This window comes from Lampetra fluviatilis, chromosome 8 (assembly GCF_964198595.1).
Source record: "Lampetra fluviatilis chromosome 8, kcLamFluv1.1, whole genome shotgun sequence".
Classification (NCBI taxonomy): Eukaryota; Metazoa; Chordata; class Hyperoartia; order Petromyzontiformes; family Petromyzontidae; genus Lampetra; species Lampetra fluviatilis.
Window position 1 is genome coordinate 13,707,945 of NC_136282.1, and position 22,662 is coordinate 13,730,606.

The following is a 22,662-nucleotide window of genomic DNA, read 5'->3' on the forward strand; positions in this document are numbered from 1 at the left end:
GAAGCCGCTCTTACCGTGGCCATCAATCATTGGTGCGTGACGATGGTCAAAATGTGCCGATCTCAATGACGCCGCTTTGCTCTTTTGAGATAAAGACAGATGCAACCCGCTCGGGCGACGGATTTAATTCGAATGAGACGCCACCCGCGGCACCCCTCATTTCATGTCATCCGAAGAATGAGCCGCAACAACAACTGTGTAGTCGCGAGCCAAGGAAGCCATTCGGATCTCTCATCTGGCGCCGCAAAGCTTTTCGTGCGTGAGAACGGCCCACGGAAAGTGGGTATCGGGGAGCTACCTTCGAGATGCCTTGCGGTGACCTCTGGTCCCACCCTGCCCCGCATATGTTCGTCAAGCTCGTCGAGTGACAATCAAACCAGTGAGTTGATGGCCCCAGGCCGGTCACCAATGGCAAGAAATATACCATCACAGTTAATGCGGTTCTGCACTTAATTTGCCCAGTTTCCAGCTATGTTTAATTAAGTTTAATTGAAGGCGGTTGCCTGAATTCAAACCCAGGACCTCAGCGGCGCCGGCTCAGCGCTTGGAGCCCCGAGCCGCCCGGCCAACTCCTCCTTAAACGTGTTCAAAAAAGAATCTTCACGCTCGCCGTGGTTTTCATGGCAGCCAGCGACCGTGTAAAATATTTCATCAGATTACCCCTGCGCGAACGTCTGCAAATAAGCCCCCTTTGTCTAAGGCAGGTTAAGTCCGTGTGAAGGCAATGTTCTACTTTTCCTGTGATCAAGCGCCCGTAATGTACACAACGCTCCCGCAATTTTCTCCGCGAGCCTTTCCCGAATGCAAAGCCGTTCGCTGGCTTACATTCTGTCCAACAAGACTCGTAATAACGAGACGACGGGGACTAAGCTACGGGAGGTCGCGCACCCCGGCGAGCAGTCTGAGCTGTAAAAGAAATGCAATTTGTGGGTTGCGCTCCATTGCTAAAAGAGTAAAAAAAAAAGAATCCACATTATAATTGTCTGCATACAATAGCAGCTGGCGCAAACAAAAAAAAACTGCTTTTGCCCGTGCATTCTCCATAGACCTGAAATTCCCATGGACAAGATTCTAACACTTAATGAATTCCAATGGGATGCAATTAAAAAAATAAAAATAAAATGCACACGCCGAATTTGTCTCCAGAACCCCAATCATTTCCCCCCCCCCACCCCCGTTGTGAAATATAACGACGAGATGGGAGTAATTTGTGGCACTTGCGCGCGTAATACATCAATAAAAAGATCCGATGCATTGGATTCCACCATTTCCCACTCGCTAACAATTAAAGCAACTAATATTGCATTGATTTGACATGCCACGGATTTATTGAATAAACTGTTCCAAACGCTGCACCTGGGAACGTAATAGGGAGGCAAGGGTGCAACCATGCAAGCGCTCGCTCAATGCCACCGCTGGCGAAGGGGCCTCCCCCCCCTCTCGAGGATATTCGGCCTACTCTTCCAAGCCAGAGAGACGTCTCGGAAGACGAGGAAGTACCTACATTTTACCCCACCGCATCGACTGACTGAGGCGCACCATTTGTGCTACTGGGTCGACAGTGGTGAGAGGATTTAAGAAACACATTTTATTTGTTTCGACTGACGCGCAAGAAGGTGGAATCGAACCGGCAACCCTCTGAACTGCAAGTCCAGTGTGCCAACTATTACACCACCGTGGTAGCATCCGCATGAGGACTGTGTGTACATTATATACCATCTTACACGCTTAAACATCACCAGATGGTTCTAGTGAAGGGCATAAGTCCTCTCAAACGATGAAGCGTTTCCAATGGGTGCAGAAAAGCACCAAGGGCTTTTCGCGGGCAGGCGAGTGCAAATTTTTAACGATGCGCGACTTAATGTCTTCCTCAGTTTCCAAAGCTTCTTGACGTCTTCATTGCAGGTCGGGGTTTTTTTTGTTTTTGTTACAGATCATAAATTCAGATCATAAATTCAGCAATTAATCATGCGCTTGGCTTGTCCGCATGTTTTTCTTTGTTTTTAATCAGCCTTCAAAAGCTCGCCCCCATCATCCACAATCTCTGCACTTTCACCCACTGTTCCGACAAAACCCATGTTTGGAAAATCGCTAATAACCCGCAAAGGCATACTTGGAAATCGTCAAGCGAAGGAGGACCGGTCCTCAGCGCACCTGCGTCTGCCACGTGAAGCCACCGAGTTAAAGGCGAGAGGCAAACTTACAATAGATGGCAAAGGGAAGAGATGCCGTAAAAAAACTAAGAAGAAAAAAACCACAAACAAGTGCTGCTTTTTCGTCCGCTCACAAAATGACTTCTCGCAGCCACTTAACTATGGAAACCAATGATTTCAAGTGGAATTTGCATAAGCTTACAAGAGGAGCAATTATGTAAAAGCTCACGACAACATGTCTCCCAATTGCGAATCGAAGCGTTATCATGAACGTGGGGGTGCAACTCGCTTCCAGAGTCGAGTCTTCTCTCTTTCATTGCACTGAACGTGTGTTCCTAAACCGCGATATACACTTGTTGAAACCTTGTTATTTCGCCACATTTGAAATACAGCGCTACGCAGTGAACAAACGATATGGCAATACTGCGTTGGCAGCGGCGCACAATGCACAAATGACAACAAAAAACCTCAACACACGTTCGTCAACAACGCCGTGCGTGGCCTTCAAAGGAAAAAAATATACAATAGGCGACGTTTCAGACGATGGCTCTGCCGCGTGCACATATAAACCTACAGAGGGCCAGAGAGACAAGAGTGGGTATAGAGTTGGAGACGAAGCTTTTTTCACCATGGGAGCGCTTGCGTGCCGGGCCATGAACTGTGACACCGTGGGGGACTCACAGGCTTCCCGCAGCTTCTCCTTGTCGTAGTACAGCGCCTCGTAGTTGTGCATGCTCACGCGGCTCACTCGGATGCGCAGCTGCTCCGGGAGCGACTGCTGGCTGCGGACAAAAGAAAAAAAGAAAATTAATACGATGAAAAATGCACGAGGATTTAATCGCGCGCGCGCAGGATCGACGCGCACGCTGATGCCACAACACCGCGCCGTCGCTTTCGCGCTTCTCCCGAGGTCCCGCAGGTTGTCGCAAAGTCAAACACCCGACCGACCTTCAAGGAGCAGCTCTTATAGTCTCATCGTGGCCACCGGTTGCCTTCAGCTCACCTCCTTGATCGCTGCCCTCTGGCTGCCGCTCTGATGCCCGTCTCGGTGAGCTGCCCTCCCCCAGGGTAGTGCACGTGGCCCCACCATCACAACCTCCTTTTCCTGACAACCTCTACAACGCTCGTGCTGATTCTGAACCTGCAAGTTGTTTATCCTATTCTAAACCCGTAAGTTTCTTCCCTCTTTGTTCGAGTCGCACACGCATAAACGTCGACAAACACAGCAAGGCATGCATACTACTGCTGTCAGCATCTATTGAAGCCCGCATGCCCATGCCGAGGTGCCTTTGTCTTCCCGTGATAATGTTTACACATTGCACCAAGTACTAATTTTAAGCCGAGTCAACTTAGGGGAGGCCGAGGATAGGTTCAGATACCACTTGCCACTGATGCTAGCCATGGCTGGATATAGAACCCAGGTCAAACGCTGGGTTGGTAGCGCAGTGCGCCAACCACTGTGCCACAACTCCCCGCATACACACTCTCACAGACACACAGCACAATTCTCAACCCCCTCTCCATGCCAATACATAGACATTTTTGCATGTGAGCTTTAGCTTTAACTTGTTCTAACGCCAGCTGCGCTTACCATCGTACAATCCAGCAGTGTAGCGAGTGCGATATTTAACGGGAAGCTCCACATGTGAATACGGCAATTACAGAAATAATCTCTCGGATTACGTTTGAGCATACAGTCGGCATCTTCCCAACACCGATTGTGGCCGCTCCCAGCGCCACAAAGGATAGTTAGGGGAATAAATAATTCGCATACTTCAATGGAAGTCAACCGTTCCAAAAAGACAACAAAAACTAAAATTGACTTGGGACTGCCGGAGCAGCAGTGCGAGAAATACGTCTGTACTTGGCGATGTATTGAAAATTTCTCGTGATTAATTCATCCAATGAGCACGTGGCAGGACAACAACGAGCCTAATTAAAGGGCCTTGTTATAAAGCAATATAAAATGTCAGCGTTAAAATGACAAATTAAGCTTCAAAGCACAATGAGTGCTCCAATGTATGCGACGTAGTTGCTGGATCGCTTTGCCGAAACGTCTGCCGGTAAGCTTCGGTTCCCTGGAAAATGTTCCTGATTATTTTGCCTAATGTCACGGGTTCAAAAACATGCCACACAAAATCACGGGTGATTAATCACGCTGCCACAAATGTACACGTGCCTTGGGTTACGTACGGTTATTTTTTTTATCGTGGCAGTTAAATTACCAAATTGCATTAGAACCTTCACCGGGGGGGGGTTCACCGCTGTTGTCAGGTTTGTTAATCAAAAAAATTGGGAACATCGCCACTCAGTGCCAGTGCCTTTATTTAACCCTTTACAGGGACGCGCTTTGCGGCCTCGTGCCCTCGGAAGACAGCAATAAAAATATAAAGTGGATTAATTTCCTTAAAAATACAAAACCTTTGTAAAATCATGCATAATAATGCCTGTTCTGCGTCCGTGACGGAGAGAAATGTATCAGAGCGCAGTTTTATTTAGCCTAGGGGACCCTCTATAGTGGCAGCTGTCCCCGTGCAGCACAAGTAGGGGGCATCATCGCTCGAACTTATACCAAACGGGTACTGCCATTGTAATCAGGAAAGGGCTGACGGTGGGCGCTGGGTCACGATGACCTCAACGTACGTACGTTGAACTTCTTCCCCACCGTACGTATGTGAACCGCGCTAATCGATGACCTGAAAAATCCGTCCCCGAGATAATTCGCGCGTCGGGCGGGGCGACAGCGCCGAAGCGACGCGGCCCGAGGCCGCGCCACTCACTCGTTGAGGAGCGGCATGGAGGGGCGCCGCTTGGCCTTCTGCACCATGTTGGCCTTGTTACGCAGCGCGATGTGGATGATGGATGGCGCAAGCCTGCAGGGCTCCCCGTCCACCTGCATGGGGATGCTCTTGTAGGTGGTCAGCGTCACCTCCTTGCACTGGTGGAGCCTCTCGCCGTGACCTCCGACCTGCAGCGCCGCCTGCAGGGTGTGCGGCAAAGCCGGGGGGAGGTTGTTGGAGGTGAAAGGGGCTATCGTTTGTCCGCACCGAAGGGAAAAATAAAAGCGTTAAAAAGAGGGATTCGTCATTGTCAGGCTCACAGATGGGAGATCCCCCGCTCGCCTGCCCACCATGATGAAAACGTACGGCTGTGAAGCACCGCACTCGGCCATCGGATGTCGCCTTGAAAACGATCGCGTGGGCATGTAAATAGGGGTGGAGGGATGCAGGGATTCATCGATTTAAATTGATTCTTCGGCTCCAGATAATAAAAGCACTGAAACTGTGCTTGGGAAATTCTGTTTTACAATGTGTGCGTGTTGCATGCGATGGGTGCATTGTCACTCACCGCAGCCACTTGAGGGACTACTTTGTTTCTTTTTATCGAATCGCACCCCTAAAATGCATTGACAACTTGTCATTCCGCGGAAGTACGGCGGCAGTTGAATTGTTCGTCCCCTCGTCATTACTCGGCCAGATGACAATGAGACGACCACCGACACCGGTACAAATTAACATTTGTTTCTACCTGTGAGCGTCCCTAAGGGTTTTTGGATTGCCATCGCTGTCGATAAATTTGAGAACCGGAAAACAAAACAAAAAAGCGGCTGGAGGACGGCTTCGACCGCGGCAGCGCGGGGGCGCAGCTCAGCGTCAATAGCAAAAGGCTTGAAATAACACAACGTGCACGTGTGGGATCATTCATATGAATAAGTGACAGCCTACTGTGAAGCCACTGCTATGCATCACCATGCAATGTTGGTCAGAGGGGTTGTTGGACCATACTTCAACCCACGTTGGTCAGGGCAGGTTGGTGAATGGGGGCGGGGGAGGCAGTGGGGGGCCAGGCTGGGACCGTTTCAGATATCCCTCGCTTCTGATGTTAGCCGTGGCCGGGGATCGAACTCAGGTGAGGCAGGTTCAGAAGGTAGTGTGCTAACCACAGTGCCACTGCTCCCCCCCCTCCCCCACAGAATTACTACGTGAATAAAACGACTTTCATGGACTATATTTACACCCAAATTATTCACATTGCAATGGAGACGCGGATATATTCTTCACAACTTAGTTGAGGGCAATCTTTAACTTTGAGATTCTGGCCGCAGACGGGACGCGTAATTGCACCTGTGAACGGCGGCTGTTGTCTGACGCCCTCTCTAAAGTGGGCGGCAAGCCTGGGTGATAATGTCCCGCTGCATTACCTTGCAGCTGAGAAAATTAAGCTGCCAAGTTGATGCCAACCGGTGCAGCGGTAAGCGAACTGACCGCTTTTTGCCCAGCCACCGAACGCAGCAGTTTTAAAACTAAACGATTTTTTTATTTTACCAGGTAAGGCCCGCGGAGCTACGAAGCTATTTTTCAGAAGCGACTTGGCCACAAATGACAGCTCAACGAAGTGGCGGTTCGTACAAATTAGGGAAGGGGCCCTCTTTCCTGCTTCATATACTGCCGAGCAATGAGTCACCCGGTGGCGTCACAGGAAGATACATCAATAAGAATGGAGCTTCATTAAAAATTAGAAGTTGTTATTTTTATAGACGACCGCACGGGTCAGGCAATGAGCTCAAACAAGGAGAGGTGTGCGGTGGTGGCGGCAGTGACGGCGTCGGCGGCGATGGCGGCGGTGTCGTACCAGGGAGGTCATGGTGAAGCCGATCACCTCGATGTAACCATCGTCGTGCCTCTGCGGTTCAAAGTCGTGGTGCTCGCCGGGCGTTCCCCAGGGCATTGTGCCAGCACAATACCTGTCGTCCACACAAGGTGGCGGGGGGAGGGGGGGGGCGGTCATCCTTTGGTTGGCCACGGCTGAGACGTTCGAGAGTGGCGCTCCCGCGTTCAAACACTTCGCGAGGCAAATTGCGCGGCGCTGGTGGCGGTGCGCAAGGGTCGAGGAACAAAACAACTCAACGCCTTCGTCAATTACGCTGTGTGCTCCTTAAGAGGTAACGTGTATAATGACCGTGTCATGATGTTGTAAAGAGGCAAAACTAATCGATGACTGATTCGACATATGGTTGAAGCACATCCCCTTCTACCGACGCCATTAACGATACGTGTTGGTGGCTTCTTTGTTAAATCTCAGTGCGGCTGTTCCACGATTGTAGATCGTGGTCGACGATGATGGTATTAAATCAACAGATATCATCATCAGACATGATTTATCCACTGCTAAATGTAGGCCTACCGAAGCCTTCGCCATCTCTCAAAATCTTGCGATACAACAATGGATCAGAGTTTTGCGCGCACGAGCCAATTGTATCACTCCAGCGCACACACACACACACACGCCCCATAGAGGTGTACATTTTATATAGAAGTGAGTCAATAATGACACAATACATTCAGAGACTGTATTGGCAGTTGTGTACGTACACACATTATATATATAGAACAAAACTTTATCACAGTCATAATTTACTCTGCTTTTTGAAATAAATGTACAATAAGCTGACATTTCGATGAGTGACTTGATAATTGGAAACTGCACCGTGTACTGCGCTACCTTGCGAACACGAGAAACATTTTAAGAAATTACAAATTCAAATGGTGTGTTCGCTACACGATGTCTATCGATAAAAAAACTGCTTATGACAATTCAAAACCACACAATGTCAACTTCTTTCAAATTTTACAGTCCTCCTGGTGCACCACAGTGTAAAGTGCAATCTCTAATTATAATATCTTTGTTATGAAAAAGGGCCATTGCCCAAAACGTCAGCCAACGATGTTTGTTACAAAGCTATATTTTTTATTTTACTAGGTAAGACCCACTTTTCAGAAGCAACGTGGCCACAAATGATAGCTCAACGAAGTGGCTTATCATGTGGAAATTTATAGCAGACAAATACTCTCAACGCATGTTTCCAAATGTGGAGGGGAAAACCGGAGGACCCGGAGAAAAATCCACGCAACCACAGGGAGAGAGACACGCAAACTCCAAATATACAGCAGGCATCATAGAAGAGATCGGACCCACGATCTCCTGCATACCAGGCGAGGTAGTTAACATCTTGCCACAGTGGTTCCCATAAGGCAGTGTTAAGAATGAGAAATGCTGTGAGTATGTGTTCCTCTCCCTGAACCAGTACATTTCTACATTCTCCATTCAGCGCCAATAATTTGCAGGCATCTGGTCCTTCGGAATATCTCTGCAGTCCTAATCATCCATTAGTGGACATAGGTTAAGCACAGTGTGTCCTTGATTCGGAGTATTCATTAGCACAAATTACGTGATTATTGTACAGATCTCTAGGTAATAAATAACCAACAGAAAGTCACACGGGCGGCCGCAGGTTTTTCAAGCATTTTCTGTGCAAATAAAACGCAGCTTTCTTTAACCCTTGACAAGGGAGAAAGCCAAACGAGATTGCTGCCCCCATTTTCCTGATTTAAATTTAATGCAATTACTCGTGGCAGTTAATACACGCATAATGAACAATCCCAATTCCTATTTTGCATAATTTAGCTTCACTTCTGCAGGGGCGGCGGGGGGGGACCGTGTCATTTTTACGACTTCCCTCACACCATCGCTCGCTCTGCCAAACTCATTATCGACGATAATTTTTTCGAAAGTTGGCACGGCCGAACTGGTGCCCAGTGACTTGTAAAAGTTGATCGGCTCCTCAAGGCAACAGGCGGTGGAGAAAAAAATAATTAAATCTCTAACCCTTTATAATGTGCGGTCTTCATTTATTTCATATCGACTGCACCAACAGCCCGTAAAGCAGCTTACCCGGTCCCGAGGGGTGCATTTCAACAGTGGACACCAATCAAGGATATCGTGGCCTAATTTTTGCAAAGTCACAATTGCAAACGGTACAATTTACGCTCGGCTAGGAACCGCAGATATATCGGCCAAGTCTGGTGTCCTCAAGGCCAGTCCTAAGCCTAGGCCTGGTCCAAAGCCTACGACTGAACCAGTCCAAGGCCTGTTGCTAGGCCTTGACGCTGGCTCAAGGACAATGTCTCGGTCAGAGGACATCGCTTAAGAGGCACCGGCCTTGACAAAGGCCTATACCTAAAGGCTCCCGGCCTTGACCTCTTCCTTGGCCTAGTGGCTTTTGACCTCAGCCTTGTGGCTGTCGGCCTTGTAGGTCCCGCCATTAAATGCAAGGCTGCATCAGCCGCCTCATAACCCCACGGTGATTACAGACCCATTATGGCTTTTTAAGGGGGGCAGTTATGGTGGCACAGGCTGGCTTGAATGTTGGCTACCAGCTGATTACCGAGTAGCACAACGGGAGGCCCCGGCTTCACCTCTTATGAGCAGCGCTGGATGCTCTCTCGGTAGAAGCAGATCTCGTATTTCTCCCGTGTCAAATTAAAACCGCTCATGCATCCAAATTTCATAGCCAATTTTGGAACATTAATTGTGCCGGGGCACTACAAGCATCCCAAGATTCGAATTTCGTGCACCGATTACCAGAGTTCTCACATCTAATGTCTTATGTTTCCCCTTATCTACCTGCAGCGTGCAATAACAATATAATACAATTTACGATCACGATGCGAAAAGTTTGGAATCGTTAGAATTATTAAGTTGTTAATTTTGCTCAAAGTAATTTTACGATAATGAATTTTGTACACCACAACACTGAACAATTACCCAACATGCCACTCCCCTAATTTTATAATTTTGTACTAAACTGCTGCACGATACAATTTGGATTTGTACTCTGTACAGACGCAGTGGGTGCATTCACAAAATATTTTTTAAAACATACAACTCAGGAATGTTTTATCGGCTCCAAAGAGTGACGTTCACACAAACAATGCATGACTCCAGTTGGTCAATGTGAAATAAATCGAAATTCATCTGCCAATTAGCACACTATAAAATCGATGTGTGCCACGCACAATCAAGATCATTATATATTAACACGCCGAGTAGAAAAACAACCGTGTGATGAAGTGTATTCCACGGTGAATTATGATTTTATGAATAATTAAACCCAATTAATGTGGAAAACCAACCACTACCATCTCCCGCATCCTAATAATAGTAAAGGCCATTGATTAAATGAATAAATTAAGCTTTCAATAACATCGTCAACAAGGAGGCGGACGTAACAAAGATCCTGGGGGGATGCGTGGGGATGTGCGCAACCGCAGACACGTCCCCGGCTACCAAAGACTGTGCGGATGCGGGCAGGAAAGGAGTGCGCGCGACACGCCGTCGTGGCGAACAGAGAGAAAAAAACACACACGCAACAACATTCTAAAGCATTGTCAAACGAACAGCAACTTGGGAGGATGTCCAGCATCATCTCCTCCTCCTCCTCGGGGGCTTGACTGAGGAACACACAGAGCTTCTAGCACGCGGCTGCCATGTGCCGGTTCACCTTGTTAAGCCCCCCCCCCCCCCATTGCATGACTTCTGATTTTCACTGAGAGAGCCCCCCTCCCCTCCCCGCCCCTGCCCACCCCCCCCCCCCGAGGGCACGAACTAATGATAGCCTGTTGCCAACAGAAGGGGCAGCCACAACATTTTACAACCGCACAAGTTTGGCTCCCCGGAGAGGTCGGCTGTCACTTCCCGGCAAGCGATGGATCATGAGAGAGTGGACTTGTCACCGAGCTGGTAAGGGAGGTCACCCAAGATTTTTGCAATTTGCCAATAGCATTGCTATTGCTCCCATAAACTCCAGGTGGGTCGCAGCATTTCACACCAGCCCAGGATTGGCCTTTGAGGCCAATCAGCTGTTACTCCAACTCAACGATTGAGAGAGACGGTCGCGTCAATCGGACTGAATGGCGGTCACCCTATGCTGTTTTCTAACGGTACAGCTGCTAAATTTCGATTTAAAGCTTTCGTGACTGCAGGGATTCATCTTCTTGTTTCTTTCGGTAAAGTCACGTAGAAGGGAAGTAATAAAATAATAAAAACAAAACATAATAAAATAATTCTCACGACGTTTCGGCCACAACGCAAGCAGCCGTCCTCAGGTGAAGAACAGGTCTGTCGGGGAGACAGCGTCTGAAACGTCGTGAGAATTATTTTATTATGTTTTATTTTTATTATTTTATTACTTCCCTTCTACGTGACTTTACCGAAAGAACCAGAAGAGGTACAGCTGCTGTTCTGATAAAACCCTGGGAGACCGCTAGATGTAAATAATACGTGGCACATAAAGCGATTAGATAAATTGTCACAATAAATTTTTCGTTCCACTTTTACAGCCTCCATAGGGGTATTGATACAGGTTTTTATTTTGGGATTATCATTTGCACCACTGTGTTTGCTCCATCAGCCAAAGAGTAACACAACCACTGCATTTGTACAGATCCTAAATAATGTATATTCACAGGCACGATTCAACAAGTGTAACATTCGACTTTGCCCGATCGAACAAAGCATCGTGTTTCACACTTAGAGATCGCGCTGGGCCCGTTTCGTTTGCACGGCACTGTTGAGATCAAGCGACGATCTTGCCTCACGCAACTGACCTCGGAATGTTGAGAAAAACGATGCACTGAAACTTGAGTTCCTGGATTTTTGGCGTCAAATCCATTCCGTCACACTGCAATGTACAACAGGGCGAGATTACTCTCCAAGCAGTTAATAAAAAAACTGCATTCAAATCCTGCACCGTGCGGAAATGGCGCTGCCGACAAAACGTTTATTTTCTTTTATGAAGTGAATTTCGAACATCGCGTTATTATTCCACACATTTGACGCGAATACAATTTTAGGAAAATATTTTTTTAGCACCCTACGAGTGGAATGTCTTGTTTTTTTCCAGTTGTCATATATTTTCAGCTTTGCTTATATATATATTTTAATTTCCGTTAAGACGGTTAATGTTTAAGGTCATATTTGTTTTTATTTGCTGCAAGCGCCACCGCCGGTTCATTCAATGCACGGTCTTTACGACAACAACACATTTTACAAGCATTGCTAATTCAAAACTTATCATTCCACAAATTCCCAACGTAGTCCAATTCTGTTGTCTCTTTTCTCACTATCGAATTATCAACCTGGGTGATACAGCTACTCCTCTGTAGTTAAACACAGCGAAACAAAATGAGCAAAACATTGCAAAAGCAACTGCATGCTGGGTATTAGCAGTGGCTCGCAATGACTCGTGTGACCAAAAAGATGATATTAATTGTTTATTGCCAAACATTTAGTAACGTAAAAAATAACTAGTAAAATAAAGCATTTTTCATAAAATTGCCATCGGTTGTAGCCTTGGCAACGGCTTTTAAGTGTCTGCTGTGCATCTTCCTGAGTTAATTCCTTTTTATCAGATGTTACAAATAGATTTTTTTTTATTGTATCAAGTCAATGGGTACACCGTAACCCAGCAACACACCCCGCTGATGCACGGCTAAGGGAGCTGGCATGGATGAGACAAAACAATGTTCCTTCAAGTGTTCGTGTTGAGGCAAAGTGCCTCGGCCCTGCATCATGCGAGCATTTCAGACAGGACTACAAGTAGAGTGCACAGTGGAAACGCACCTCCCACCTTAGAACCCCCTCCCCCTAGAGTTCCCCTTTCATTCAGTTACTGCTGGCTCATGTGCACAAGCCAATGGGTCCGATGCATACCTGTGGAGTCCGGTGAAAGTTTACGGGTCCTATGCATGTCTGTGGGTCCTGCGCAGTCTTTGGATGCAAGTTCATTCCGTGGGTTCCCAGGTATTACTTAACATTCAACACAATTGCTTGACAGTGAATGTTTGTTTATCAAGTGCAGGCCCACCCATCTTGGCGCCGCTCAGACTAGAATTCCCGCTGCTATGAATATCTGCATCCACTGATGTGGCCTCCCTTGCTCACACGCTGCGTAAGCTGAGCGCAGGGTTTCCACCAAAAGCCAGTCCTCGTGACTCACTTTTTATATTTATTACGCTTGTTTACCCAGGAAAGCCTCACCGGGTCTCATGACCCTTTTTAAATCGGAGTACTGGCAGGTTTTCGTAGTAGGCGGCGATGATTGCAATGCATATTCCAAGTGAATAAAAAAAATCTACACCATGCAGCCGCTTTCACCCAATTACCGAGATAATTTGCATATGAAAGGATAAGATTGGTAAACACGGGAAGGCTCTCCACGCGGGTCACAAATGCTGGCGTTTGAAAACCCTGGCCTTGTGGAAACTACCAACTGACGACATTTAAAACTAGTTGAGAGCTCACTGAACAGAATAGCCCTCTGTTTGAAGAGAATACCTACGAAGCATATATGCATACTGTCCACATTTTATATGAAAGAACTTAATGGATGCCATTATGAAACAACACCACATTTTACTTAGAGCATACAATACATGTATTTCCCTTTTATTGTTTTAATATGAACCTTTGAACTTCCTCGCTGCAAAGGCCCGTGAAACCCTCCCGTTATCGTGGGGAAGCACATTGTAACAATCGTGGCTCCGAATCTCCTCCGTGAGTTCTGGCGGATGATTTGGCTAAAAGGAAGAGAAGTGGCAGTGTGTGACGGTGGGTGGGAAGCGTAGAAATACGGAAAAAAAATCTACAATAAAGAAATCAAACGAGTGACTAAATAAAAAAAATGATGTCCACCAGCGAAGCGTGGCATCCGCACGACGGTCTGCACCGATAAGCGGCTTTTGGCAGCCTTACCACGACCTTGACGTGCTTCGCCAGGTCCTTTGAACTCCTCTGCAGAAAGTCAGAGAAGGCAGCCTGGAAACCCCGGGAACAAACAACAAAAAATAAGACGACGGCACGAATAACACGCTCACCGCTGGGGAGCGAAATTCCATCGAAGCACTGTAAATGTTCGAGGATAAATAATGTAAAATTAAATACATTTGGACACAAAACCTACCCAGCCATAAAATCACCTCGGACGGAAGACCTCAAGGGTCACAAATGCAACCTTTGTTGCAAGATCAAGTGGACAGGAACAATAATTGCTTTTAATTCTGCCCTGCCTTTGCTTCTAAAACCAAATCGCCGCCTCATGAAAATGTACCCATGATTGTATTTTCTGCTCAACTGGACACGGTTAAAACGACATCTGTTTACTATTACCAAAAAAAATGTCAAGATACACTGTACAGTAGTAAAATGTCTCCTGAAGATTTTACACAGTCATTATCGATGTTCTTATTTGGAGCAAAAAAGTTACTTTTCTTTTGAAATCCTATGAGGTATGAACATTGCAGAATCTGCATCATGAGAAGTGTCTGTTTCCTCCTAAATTTTTTGTTGGTAACAATGAAGATCTGTGATGAACTCATTACGGGATGAAAACAAATGAAGATTCATAAAATAAACACAGGGTTGGAGCGTTCGTGCAGCAGTTTGCTTACAGAGCCATGAATCCGCAACCTCAGTTTGCGTTTAATTCCCAGCCATGCCTAACATCAGTGGCGAGTAATATTGCAACCGGTCCTGGAAACCACCTTCACTAGCCCACACTGACCAGCGTGGTGAGGTATGGTCAAGCAAACCCGTTGACCGACGCGACATGGGGAGACCTTGATGCAGTCGTGGCTTGATAAATGGTTGTAATTTATGACAGGACTTCAATGATACAAAATAAAAACTTTCTAGAAAACATTAGACCAGCGTTTTGGGAGACTGACAATATTTTGTTCACACAGCGTAGCCATCATACAAAATCGTAGTATAATCTCTCAGTAGATCAATTTCAGAGAATTTTGCAATTGAAAAAATTGAAATACTCACACCAGCGTAGAACATTTTATTTCGAAACCTGCTGTTAAACTTTTCAGGATTCGCTTCTGAAACGAGAAGAGGAAACAGGTGCAAAGGTAAACGCCACGGCAGAAGCCACCCACACACGGCCCATATCCACAGGTCGAACCGTGCAGCACAAGGGACAAACGTACATTGCGGGGGCTTGACGTTGTCAGAATCTAAATGTCTCGTAAAGAATACGAGCGCGCATGGAAAACCAAATCAATGGGGCCTGTCCCAAACATGACCTGGGTGCTGTAGAAGCTTTGCCTCCGTTGATCTCTGCCTGTGATTATTAACGCGGCGTTACGGCCGCTGAGACCTATCGCGGCGCAAGTGCCACGACGTGGTATCTCATTCCTCGATATTTTTTTGCGATGTGACAATCGTGTGAATTATTCAATCGCGCGAGGACGGGGAGGGGGGGGATTCGGTGAGTTCCCACATTATGCACAGACACGTTTTCACGCAGTGTCTTAATGCCAAAACACTATATATACTGTTGTATTAAATAATCCTTAGGATATTGTTATTTGATCAACTTGCTACATTTTATCGTACCATTCACAATGGACCTGCTCCCCTTACCACCCGGACACTCCTCACTCATGCACTCGCCATCTCCGTGTTAATCCAACATTTGCACAGACCACACAATTTTCTTTGAATGTACGTTCTTGTGTTTGTTTCCATCTTTCTCTGGTTATGCGATGGGAATGTGCTGTGTATTTGTATGTTTAATAAAATAATGGCTTGGAAAAAAATGTTGGATTTTTTTTTTTGACCAATCACGTTAAATGTTTTGCTCGTAATCACTCATTTGATGTCAAGGTCAAGGGTATTGTGGCCAGTGCCCTTGATGTCACCAACATTTCGCCATCACTTCCTTCCTTCCGCCAGACCCTATATAGTTGTTCCACAGTTGATACCATGTAGGACCACATTAGCATCTCTTGAAAATCAATGTGACATTTTGTAAGCCCCATCGTGCCAGCTGAAGCCACAGATCACTGCGAGGAATGACCCTGAGGGGATGTCACAAACCTTCACCCAGTATTCTGTAGGGATCTATTGTACAATGGATCCCTACAGAATGCTGCCATTTAATTTCTTTGGAAATGGGATTGACAAATTTTCGTGAAATTACAGAAGAATTGTAATATATATTCGGTGTGTGGTCGTTGAGAGACTCACTACACAGGAGAGAATCTGTTTTTTATCTCAGGTGACCCGAGTGAACAAACGGTGATAAACCCAAGTAAATAAAAAAGTGCTGGTTCAGTGCTTTGATATAAACCCCCTGAGTCAACCTACCACCTCCACCGGACAAAAAAAGAACCAAACAAACTCTCTTAGGCTGGTAGTAGGAAATAAATAACTAAATAGAATTGACCGCACATGAGGCCGGGTGACTGAGTCGCTTGGATTGATGTTAAGACGACAGGGCCAAGACACGCATGATATGGTGAGATGACACAGAAACTTATTGCTCCGACGTACGCCATTACAAATCAGATTTGTAATTTCCCTCGGCCATGGCACTTTTTTTTTGTTGAAGTCGTTGCTCTCCAGCTGTTGGGCTGACAGCGCCACCAACAAAACGGAGTGCACGCTCTGCAAAAAAAGAATAGGCTACACTTATATTGGCAGTGGAAGGCCGAAACGCAAGCAAATGCGCCTTTAAACACGCAGCACCTATAGCGGAGGCATCCGTGGGGCCTGGCTTGACCCTGGCTGGAGGAGCACTGAAGTAAGATTTTGCCCACACGCTGTATGTATACGCAATTAATACAACACTCACTCGCGAGACGGTGTGACCTCCGCAATATATACAACACTCACTCGTGCGACGGTATGACCCCCGCAATTAATACAACACTCACTCGTGCGATGGTGTGACCCCCGCAATTAATACAACACTCACTCGTGCGATGGTATGACCCCCGCAATTAATACAACACTCACTCGTGACATGGTGTGACCTCCAAAATTAATACAACACTCACTCGTGAGACGGTGTCATCTCCACAATTAATACAACACTCACTCGTGAGACGGTGTGACCTCCGCAATTAATACAACACTCACTCGTGAGATGGTGAGACCCCCGTAATTAATGCAACACTCACTCGTTAGACGGTGTGTGGCCCATATTTGGCAGTGTGCCCTTCTCTGCGTTTCGCCAGACTAGTCAGGGTTAGGTGTGCACACCAGGGCTTCATTTGTAAATACATATTTTCTGGGCTATTTGGTGCTCCCCCCACTCCACCAACCTCCAACTAACATGACCCTGCGGGAAATATTTTCTGGAGGTCAGCCCTAGACAAATCCAACTGAAATAATCTGAAATATTTTGTTTGTTGTTGTAACTTTTTGTACTGCCCCTACTGGACATCTGTGGAAAAAAAGCTTCATAGCTCATCGTATTTCTTCAGGATAAATTAAGATTCTGATATTAAACTCCAGGTGTACATGTACGAGCATGCGCGTTGTAAACGTCGGGACATTTGGTCACCGTCTTGGCCAACGTTGGTTTCCCACCCGCTAGAGAGAACATCTACTTGCTTCTTGTACTCCACGCGCACACACAATACCATACACACAGTGGTTACGAGCACATCAATAGATGCGTAATCAAACATCGAACATCTCCGCACCCCTGATAACACACCGCACGCTTGTTTTCCACTTTGCTTTGCTTCTTTTTCGAAGCTCGCACAAAAACAATCCATTAAGACCATGGAGCAAGCAAACTGCTAAGATCAGCATAAAAAAATACAATATATTGCTGCAATATCATACACTGCACCCGGGCTGTGATGCAACATTAACTTAAGCATTGCTAAGATAACTGTTCCGAACGCGTAATGATAAATGTCAGCGACTTGGCCCGACACTAATGGCGCGTTAAAATACGACGCCACAGGAATGAGATAAAGACACCGCTCAACCGATATCACTTTCATATTTCAATATCAAAGGGGCGACACCGCGATTGGGCGATCAATATTGATTCAAGGCCCTCTCTTTAGCCGAGGGACAATGGCGAACCCCAGTGGCGAGGTGTTATCTCCTTTGCCTGGTATGCAGGAAGCAGTTGGTTTGATCCCAACCCTGAGGCCTGTATATTTGGAGTTTGCATGTCTCTCTCCGTGGTTACGTCGATTTTTCTCCGGGTCCTCCCGGTCCACCCCGACCCCCCCACATTTAGGATCAACGTCTATTCACAGTATTTGGCTGCTATAAATTTCGTTGAGCTATCATTTGCGTCCAGGTCGCTTCTGAAAAAGAGCTAAATATAGCTCAGTGGGCCTTACCTGGTAAAAGAAAACAAATGTGTATCGTTTTTAGCTTAGAAGCCGCTGCTGCACACCCACCGTGACCTTACTTTGGGGCCAGGGCCCCTCAGAGTGGGGCGGGGGGAACGTCTGGGGCCTGACGTAGGGGTCTCCAATCCCCGAGGTACAAAGGGGCTCAATCGAGGTTCAGGAGAGGGTCCTTACAACCCAGATCGATTCCCTCTAAGCTGATTATGTGCTCCTTCAAATGTAATTTAGATTTCGGAGGATCGCGTACGGATCACGCAGCCCTTTTATTCGCTCGGATTGTGTGCGCCCGCCGCCTTATTTGTTTTCCTCCCCCGGCTGCGCCGTTGCCGGAACAATGAAGTTCAGGGCGAGGCCTAAGGAATATTTGTAACCGAGAGGAAATCATAACCTTTGACAGCTTACGGTATCCTGGATGCGATGAAGAGTTGTATATTATTATTATATTATTATTACCCGGCACACGTGCCGCAAATGCGTTGTGAAAATAATAACAACAACAGCAGAGCCGAATGTGGATGTCACACTCGCGGGCGGTGGGTGTGCGCCCTCTCTTGGAGACACAGGGCCAGTGGGTTTCGCGAGCGGGGTCACCGCGACGAGGAGGAGGTGGTAAAAAAATCAACCTGTAAAAACAAAGTTTTTCACTATAAATCCTTTATATGCGTGGCATCGGTTTTATTTTATTATTCATTTCTGTTTTTCTTGAGTAAGAGTTTCATTTTTATCACATTGGTATTTTAAATTAAATATGAAAATGTTTTTTCCTAAAAAGTGGAAAATTTTGGAAACATTTTTTCACGAAAATAAATTGTCACGCACAACGAGTCTGTGTGCAAAATGTCAGCTCAATTGGATCACGGGAAGTGGGTTAAAAAACGACCGAAAGATTTGCACAGTTGTAAGCGCGCAAGCAAGCAAGCAAGTGAACTTAATATAAAGGATTTAAAAAGAAAACGCTCCATCTTCCGTCGACACGCAACTATGCTCGCGTTCACAGAGGTCACCGTAATTCACGAATAATTTTCATGGACGTCTAAGAAAGCGACCGCCGTTCAATTTCGTAGATATGTGCTTCAGCGACCACAATTCACTTTCGCAGATGCCCTCGAAAAGTAATCGCCAGTCAGGTTCGTGCACATCTGTTAATGCCAGGTCCATATTTGTGCAGTTGACTTCTCCATTTGCTAACTTGCGGGTGAAGCGGTGGAGTTGCGGGAGCTGCGATTAGCACACCGCGCTGTGAACCTGATAACCCGAGTTCAAAACTCGCACATCAGCGACGAGGGATTCCCGAACGAGTCCTGTCCACCCGCCACCCCCTCACACACTATCCAGTTTGGTGAAGTGTGGTCAAAACATCCGCCTTGACCAACACTTGCGTAGGAAGGCCTTCATGCAGCACTGGATTAACAGACATCCGAAAGTATGAATTGTAACATATAAACCCTGCAGGGCTATTGTTAGCACAATGCAAACAAGGCTGTGGAATTCTACAGAGGCTGCTTCATTGCCAGTGTAAGGGCTTCCAATGCATGAAGGAAGAATTCCCCTGTTGTTCGGGCAATCCAAGGAAATTAATAACACATAAAAGACAAAGATCCCCATATAGCCTTAACAGACTGTTGGGGCAAGTGCTGTTAACGAGCACCTATGAAGGGCGGCACGGCACACAAGGGGGTGGGAGGCCAGCACTACGCCCGTCCGCCTTTGTATTCCTTGTGGTGATATTTTCACACCGCACCAGCTACTCATTTGAGGCCGAGTGGACCTAGGGGAGCCCGAAGACCGGTTCAGATAATCGTCGCTGGTGTTGGCCGTGAGCGAGAATCGGACCTCGGGTTGCCGGGTTCGTAGCGCAGCGTAGCGCTAAGGACGACACCACCGAGCGCGCACGTAAAAACAAACACCACCAGGGTTACGTGCGTGCGACGGCGGTGTGGAAGAGGCCTTCCCGCCGTGTCGGTTGAGGCCAACAATGCGCTGGGGCAAAATTTAGGGTAATCTTCACCGGCCACCATTACAACACCATTTAATATTATAAATTAAACCAAAAAAATTAAGCACCATTACTTTTAAATAATCGGTATAAGCATTGCAGAAAATATATATTTTCCATATCTGGGCAAATATCATTGCTGCTCCACCTCGTGGAAAACTGGCATGGGAGTATCCCATCAGATTACAGATGGACGTCACGTGACTCCCCAAGTGGCGTGCCGTGGCTCTGCACAAAAAAATATTGTTCATCAAGCACACTTTTCAAAAAACCGTTTTCATTGGCTCAATGTAACTCTGGCACTCTATGCCACTGCCATACCAAGTTGCTGTTGTTTCTCATGGTAAATACTTTGCTGGTGACGATTGCTGGCAACAATTGCCCTGAAAATTGCCGCAACGAATCGTGGCAATCACACTGCTAAGCAGCATAATGTTAACATAAAAACGGATAAAAAAAAGTATTTTACTGCAAATTTGGCCAAAAAACCTTACAGATCTGGGCATTAGTCCTGGCAAGATGTGTGTTAAGTTCCTAAGAAACTGGTTTATGTCTTTGGGAGTTTTTCTGTGAAATATGTGACGCATTTGGACAGAAGGACGGAGGTAAATTGACCAGCCGGAGCAATATGTAGCCTCATGGCTCCCTTAAAAGTTAAAAGTAATCTCAGCTCACCCCGCGACTCGTGGAACTCCAGAGTAACGTGCGCATCGAAGCCCAGGCTGAAGTAGTTGTTGAACACGTCCAGGGGAAGCTGCGGAAAGAGAAAACACAGCGCGCAAGCCGGTGAAACTTCACAGAGCAAAACCTCTTTGGAATGGCCAAATGATTTTTGTTAATTTTCATAGCCGATATCATTAAATTTGGTATCAAATTATTGTCGTATTTTGTTGTTGTTGTTGTTATTAAGAGCATGAATATGTCTTTTTTTTATACGGCTGCTTTAGATTGTTAAAATTATACGGCGTATCTGCAAATGCAACCGATGTAAGTGGTATACGCCAGCAGGCTAAACATAAATAGGACACAGTGTGCACGGAATGTTTATTACCTGGGTAACCATAACACTCAAACACCTTTTTCAATAACACTGTGGACTTCAAAAGAAAAGACAAAAAGAAATCGGGTAAATTTGTGGCAACGTACCATCGTCACATCCTCTATGTGCCGTGAAGATGGGCCATTCCCAAAATATTGTCTACTGTACACTTCTTTCTTTGTACGATAGCGTTATTGACGAATGCGTTGCGTTTGTTGTTGCTGATTGTGTTTGTGCATCACTGCCAACGCAGTAGAAGCAGCACCATTACCGAATAATGTAATGCCTAAGTAAAGTGACTGTAATGCACTTTGGCGAACTTTTTGCATTCATAACGTCGTAACGACGGTTACACAAATACGTCTGCAACGCATCAAATGCACCGTAAAATATTACAAAACATGTAAAGCTCCTAAAATAAATTCTTCTATATAAGATTCCACCTCACGAATTTAAACGAACTGTAAACATTGCAACAACGGAAACGAGCCGGCAAAAAAGAGAAATGTGCAACGTAAAACTTTCCGACGCACACACGCAGCCCTGTGGAACATCGCAGACCGATCTGAGTTGTGGACTATTCTTATCATCAATTTAATGCCTTTGCTATGGGGCCATTTCAAAAGGTTAATTACAATAAAAAATCGATAACTTAATTATTGTGCATCTTACTATTACCCAGATTGATAGGCGCACGCGGCAGTTTAACTCAGGATAACAAATTACACCATGACGGTGGGTGGACAGAGTCAGCAAAGAAATAAACTAATGCCATTCCTCATATATTGCTTATTCCTTCCTTCAGGAAAGCGTATTCCACTACTTCCATGCAGCCATGCAACCCAAAACTACGGACCGTATAAGTAAACCCAAAGATTTGAAGCTTTTGTGACTGCAGGAATCCATACTCTTTGGTTATTTCGGTAAAGTCACGTGGGTAGAAAATAAAATAAAAATAGATCACGACGTTTCGGGCGCAACACAAAACGTGGTGATATATTTTTATTTTATTGCATACAGACACATACAGACACATACGTGACTTTACCGAAAGAACCAAAGAGTATAAACCCAGAGACACGGAGAGATACATAGAGACACATAGAGATACATAGAGACACATAGAGATACATAGAGACACATAGAGATACATAGAGACACATAGAGATACATAGAGACACAGAGATACATAGAGACACACAAAGATACATAGAGACACATAGAGATACATAGAGACACATAGAGATACATAGAGACACATAGAGATACATAGAGACACATAGAGATACATAGAGACACATAGAGATACATAGAGACACATAGAGATACATAGAGACACATAGAGATACATAGAGACACATAGAGATACATAGAGACACATAGAGATACATAGAGACACATAGAGATACATAGAGACACAGAGATACATAGAGACACACAAAGATACATAGAGACACATAGAGATAC

The 22,662-nt window shown here is 46.0% G+C and overlaps 1 protein-coding gene across 8 annotated transcripts in view; it reads right to left on the bottom strand.

Moving 5' to 3' along the window:
• LOC144933913 (diacylglycerol kinase zeta-like) overlaps positions 1–22,662 on the bottom strand; it is a 236,031-nt gene that overhangs the window by 68,087 nt on the left and 145,282 nt on the right. For all 8 annotated transcript variants that reach the window (XM_078859216.1, XM_078859221.1, XM_078859215.1 and 5 more), the window contains 7 exons: positions 20,832–20,910; positions 14,820–14,875; positions 13,746–13,808; positions 11,600–11,673; positions 6,786–6,897; positions 4,934–5,133; positions 2,835–2,935 (listed from right to left, as the gene is read on the bottom strand). In XM_078859216.1, coding sequence (XP_078715342.1) covers positions 2,835–2,935; positions 4,934–5,133; positions 6,786–6,897; positions 11,600–11,673; positions 13,746–13,808; positions 14,820–14,875; positions 20,832–20,910 — 685 coding nt within the window. The remainder of the gene's footprint in view (positions 1–2,834; positions 2,936–4,933; positions 5,134–6,785; positions 6,898–11,599; positions 11,674–13,745; positions 13,809–14,819; positions 14,876–20,831; positions 20,911–22,662) is intronic.